We start from the raw sequence: 6283 nt of genomic DNA on the forward strand, positions 1-6283 counted from the left end.
TCACCAACATTTTAGCCCTTAATCTCACCTTATTTATCTTGACCCATTTTCACCCTCCCAAGCAGAAGGTCGCGACCTAGGTCATCAACTCAATCATTTTACACTTCCCAACATTTCCAATCACTTTTCACATTCTCTATACCTTAAAACCTCTCTCTTACCTTTTCAATTATTATTTATTAACAATTTTTAAATAAGTTAATTTTCTAATTTTGTAAATACCTTAATAAAAATAATACTGCAATATGATAAATAAAATTTTTTGATGATTGTGTTATTTAAAATAAAAAATTTAGTTCGGATGATAAATAAAAAATAAATAAAAAACGTAAAAAACAATTACATTGATAAACGATTATATCCAATCGAACGGTTAAAGTTTAAATACACCCGACATATATAGTCTAACAATCGTAAATTAATTCAAACGATTATATTTAATGGTCGTAACCGAAATCGTAAAAATAAAGACACCAATAATCTAATATTAATAAATAAAAATAATGTTAAAATTAATTATTTGGAATATTAATAAAAAATTGAACCAAAAAAAAAAAAAAACAAAAAAAAAAAAAAAAAAAAAACACCAAAGAAACGTAACTTTAACCTACTACCCCAAACTAATTCAACCTCATCAAAATAAATTACTCCCAATCCCCAAACACAAATCAAATAATCAAAGCAGATATGATTCAACCCAAAATCTTCATCTTCATCTCCGGGAAATACCTCATCTATATCTAACCCTTTATTTTCGGAATCTGAATCACATCATTTTCCTTCAATTAATCACTAACTTGTTCTTCATTTTCTGAGTTTTCAAGATCTAATTTTTTCACAAATCACGGTCGCCGTCGTCAACCCTCTTTCACCATCGTTCACTGCCAGCATCATCACAATCACCGTCTTTACCTCCACCATCAACTTCTTCCATCTCTTACCCAGATCGTCATCACCGTCATCATCACCTTCTAGTCCTTATTTGAGGTAATTAAATTAATCGGGTTTCTGAGGTAATTAATTTAATCGGGTTTCAATTCATATAATAATGATGTTTATACAATTAATTTGGTACTTTTTTTTAATTCAAAATGGGTCGAAATTGAGTTCATTTTGTAGACAATTGAATAATTAACTCGTTTTTCTTATGCTCATATTTTTTTGTATTTTGATTTAGTATATAATTTTGATTTTGTATTTTTCATTAACTACTACGGAGTACTTTTCTTTTCTCACCTTTGACAGAAACTACTGCGGATCAATTCAAGCATCACTGACATTTTTCTTTTCTCTGTCTTTTTTTATTCCAACCAACCAGAAGGCGACACCAAAGAGGTCACCAACTGGGTCACCAATGCTTATTCAAGGTCACGTCGTGACCCTCACTTGTTCAAGGTCACCAAAATCATCTTGTTAATCCTAGTTTAAGGAGTCATTAGCGTGACCGAAAAAGTCGCATGACACCGGTCGGTGGCGACTGGCTTTAATGGTCTAAGTAGTAGTAGTAATAATAACTTCATCATTTAATTCCACGACATCATTAAATATCAGCAGCTCTTAATTCCTACCTTTCATATTCATAATTAAATTATCTTAAGTCGACCCCACTTTCCTATTTGGGCCCACATCCCATCTTTTCTCACTCGCTCCCATTCTATTTGCTATCCTTGTTTTTTTTATATATATTTTTAATTATTTTATTATTTTGCTTAATTAGGCCACGCTACTCTACTATATATACCCTCTCAAACCCATTCAGCCTTACATACTCAACATCCATAACATTTCTTGCTTCCTAATAAACTTAAAAAACAATTAATCCTACATACAATTTCTTCAAAAAAAAGACAGACAGACATAATGGTGGTAGCAAGTCCAAATGCATTAAAAAGAAGTCGAAAAACAAAGGGAGTTGGTGTGCCAAGCATAGACATGTCCCTTGTTAAGGATGACAGGTCAACTTTGAGAGAGCTTATTGTTGAGGCCTCTCAAGAGTTAGGCATCTTCAAGGTCGTCAACCACGGTGTCTCCCACCATGTCATTTCCGACCTTGAGAAACACGCTCTCGACTTCTTTTCAAGGTCTTCCGCCGAGAAACACAATCAAGTGGGGAAGCTCCCGACTCCCTTTGGATACGGCTGCAGGAACATAGGCTCCAATGGTGACATGGGTGACCTTGAGTACCTTCTCCTTCATGCTAACGACTCTTCCACTCATCCTCCCTCCTTAAGGTATTTTTTATTTTTATGTCTTCCTCATTTTTTCATTTTTTTATTCATTTCATTTCCTTTCCTTTCCTACATTATATTATTCCTTCCTACATTATTAAATCTTGCTAATATTATTGTAAATCATGTTGTTTGGATGTTTAAGACGGCACGTAAAATGCTGACTTACTGTATCATTTTGATGCTCTAGTATTACTGTATTGTCTCTCATTTCTTATTAAAATAAATAATACTCATAACTCCGATAAGACGGCTGTGGTCTGGTCGTTGGACACGATACAGTAATTATGTTATACGGAGTACTTAAAAGTTAACTTTAAATCTAAATAACATAAATTTTAAAGTATTATACACTGATTTATGATTTTAAATCAACAAATTTTTTTAAGTACTCCTATACATAGTTACTTTATTATAGACAAACGATTTTTCACATTATATGTTATTCTGGCGCTCCCATGAAATAAAACACGTGCATCAAAAGGTCAAATTGTGTGTGATATGCAAAAGTACTGTAGCTGAACAAAATCGAAGAATAATTTGTTTTTGTCTACGAATAACAGTAGTCATAAAATTATTAATCAACTAATAAATCTTGATAATGTGCTACATACAGTATACAAATCCTAGACATCAAGTAGTTTGGGTATTGTATTGTATTTACTTAAAAAAGCGTATTACTGTGAATATTCATGCAGGTCTATCTGTAAACGTTTCGAAGAAGGCGTTTGATAAAAGAAAGACACATGATATTTATATTTATGGTGTCTCATGCATAATAATAATGCGGAGTACTCTTATTAGATTGCGATGTTGTGATAGTGACTCCCACCCCTCCTAGTCATTTACTCTGTTTAAGTATCAAATATAGTACTCCGTGAACAATCAATAATCATTTGTCAAACACTAAATAGTGATTAAACCTTTCTAAAGTCCAACCTCATATTATTTAACAATAATTTATGATCATCCTATTTACATAAAATTATTATTACTCACTCTGTATTCTATAAATAAATGTCAATATGTTTCCTTCTAGCAACAGTTGACATTAACACATTAAATAATAATAATAATAATTTTAAAAGTCGAAATTATTTGGAGCGACCGTTGTACAATACAAAGGTAAAAAGCGGTCACTTTATATGATAAATACTCATAGTGTATGTCATTTTAAAAAGTTTTGCCTTTTAAACATAAAATGGTCACTTTTTAAATAATAGATAAAATGGCCACTTTTAAAAAGGAGGTTGTGTCATAAGTACAATAATGTGATAATAATGGAGACTAGTTAGTGTAAATGAAGAGATGGAGCAATTTGAATAGGAATAGGGATACAACAAGTGTACAAGGTAGACGACATTTAGGTACTTGCGAAGATCAATGTGGTTTGAATTGGGTGGCAATTTCCTTGTTTGAAAGATACTTATATTAAATTTAATTAAGCTAATTATTAATGTCAACAGTGATTAGACAATGCTATATATGACTTGGGACATTGGGAATTAATATTGTTTAATAATCACTCATAGTTTACTTTTGGGTATCATAATCATAATCATAATCATAATCATTTGTTTATTGACATTGACTTGTGTACTACATTTCATATTCAGCTGTTGATTCATGTTTGATTAAATATCACCATATATATCGCTATGAATAATGTACGGTGGTTTGGTACATACCGTGACGACGATTCGTACCCAAATATTAATTCTTGTATATATGTATGAGGTGTATATGAGCATCATGTTAGTATTGTATGGAAACATGGTTTTGTCTCCCCCAACATTTTTTGCCTTAATAACATCTCTTTCAACTCATACTCCCTCCATACCAGACAAATGGTAACGTGGTAAAAATTGGGGTTTTTAAGAAAAGAGGGTAAAAGCAAGGGTAAAGAGGGAAAAAAATAGGTGGGTATGTAATTGTGAGTTTAATTGTAGGTTGATAGGTGAGGTATATAATGGCATTTTGTGTAAATATAAAAAAGGTATAAGGATAACTTGGTAATGTTATAGGCCAAATAAAGAATGTTACCATTAGCGTGATACGGCCGTATTAGGTAAGTGTTACCATTGGTCTGGTATGGAAGGAGTATTAAACTTCATTTTCCGCTATGTTGAGGAACTAGGAAGTTGAAAGTGAGTTATTGGGATTAATACACAATTTCACATTAAAAGTTAAAGTGGATGATGAGAATAAATAAGGAGATTGAGTAGGACGAGGTGATAATTGATTAAGATATACGGTAAAAGTAGCGACATACGGAGTATAAGGTAGTCGGCATATCTAATTGTGATGTAATCTTAAGTGGAAAGATGAGATCCACAAAAAGAAGAAGAAGAGACGAGTAAGTAATGTTGGAAAGGAGGAAAGACAGTTGGTGGGACATACTAAATCAGAAGCAAGCAAGCAGCAATGCATACAAGTATAATGTATAATGTTAAATGGGCCTATGTGGAGTAGAGTATAGTGTTTGGTGCTGAATTTGGTTCAGACTCAAGTTGCCAAATGAATGACTTGATCATTTGGTATCATCTACAGAAACAGTAGTCCACCATATGATTTTACTCTCTTTTGATTGATTCCCATTTACATATCAAATCACTCAATTACAAAGTAAAATAAAAGCAGTGTGTGTGTGTGTCAGTGGCTGTGTCTTTTCCATTTTCAGGTTGAACGGACTGCATCTCTTCTTTTCCATATTTGAACCCCCCCTTTCCCCTTTCCCCATTGCCCCTACCTGTACTACTCTACCCCTCTTCCTCCTCCTAACCCTGTACGGATTACCTCCTAATTACTAATCATTCCGTCTTTAATTATTTGTTTGTCTTTTATATTCTTTTCCAGAGGTATTTTAGTCATTTTAACAAATTATCCGACTTAATGAAAACGTGCAGTAAAGCAGTCAAGGATTACGTAGGAGCTGTAAAAGGATTAGCAAGCGAGTTACTAGAGCTGATGGGAGAAGGACTGTGGGTTTGTGATAAGTCGATATTAAGCAACATGATTACAGACGTTCAAAGCGATTCTCTACTCAGGCTCAATCACTACCCTCCTCTTAACCACCTCCCAGGCCCACTTTCCCCTGAGCGTGTTGGCTTTGGAGAGCATTCTGACCCTCAGATCCTAACCATTCTCAGATCCAACGATGTTGCCGGTCTCCAAGTTTGCATGCCTGACGGTGGTTTATGGATCCCTGTTCAACCCGATCCCTCTGCTTTCTATGTTATGGTTGGGGATGCTCTTCAGGTCATCACTCTAATTCTTTTACCGCACGCTTTGTTACTAATATATATTATTTCCATTCCGCATTTCCGCTAGGTTGTATGTTAACATGCATTGTTATTACATTGACAGGTACTGACAAATGGGAGATTCACGAGCGTTAAACACAGGGCAATGGCAAATAGTTCAGCAGCCAAAGCAAGAATGTCTACTATATTTTTCGGGGCTCCCCCATTGAATGCTCTGATATCTCCTCTAAATGAGATGGTGTCCTCCCTCACTCCAAACCTCTACCTGCCTTTCACTTGGGGTGAATACAAGCGCGCAATGCGCACCTCCCGTCTCAGTGACTGTCGCCTTAACCTTTTCAAGCGACCCCTCACCTAATTAATCAATTAATTAATTCATCTATTTAATCTCTAATATCTTGTTTTCCTAGTTTAATAACCTAAAAGTAACTAGGGAATATTACATTTTGAGGAGAGATCTATCATCTACTCCTATAATGAGGTGAGCTAGAAATAGTAAGTAGTAGTAGCAGCAGTAGTAACATAATATTATTATTATTATTATTATTATTATTATAGAAAGGAAGATGATGGAGCCTGGAGGTAATGTGTGGTGGGCAAGTAGGTAATGTAGTGGGATTTAGACATTTAGGAAAGCTGAAAATGATGTACATTAATTAATTAATCATGGTGTGCGTTCTTGTGATTTAGGAGTTTTACATTATTGATTGTTCTATCTATTCCTCCTATATTATTATTATTATTTTATGCGTGGAAGATCAAATACCTTCCATTACTTATTCCACCTGAATA

At 33.9% G+C, this 6283-nt stretch overlaps 1 protein-coding gene across 1 annotated transcript; it reads left to right on the forward strand.

Moving 5' to 3' along the window:
- The first annotated feature begins 1491 nt into the window (after window positions 1–1491).
- Window positions 1492–6283, forward strand: LOC141652427 (gibberellin 2-beta-dioxygenase 2-like). The gene is made up of 3 exons (XM_074459883.1): window positions 1492–2231; window positions 5135–5486; window positions 5595–6283. The coding sequence occupies exons 1-3, from the start codon at window positions 1861–1863 to the stop codon at window positions 5847–5849; spliced, it is 978 nt and encodes a 325-aa protein (XP_074315984.1). The 5' UTR covers window positions 1492–1860; the 3' UTR covers window positions 5850–6283.

The sequence above is a fragment of the Silene latifolia genome, chromosome 4 (genome assembly GCF_048544455.1).
Source record: "Silene latifolia isolate original U9 population chromosome 4, ASM4854445v1, whole genome shotgun sequence".
Lineage (NCBI taxonomy): Eukaryota > Viridiplantae > Streptophyta > Magnoliopsida > Caryophyllales > Caryophyllaceae > Silene > Silene latifolia.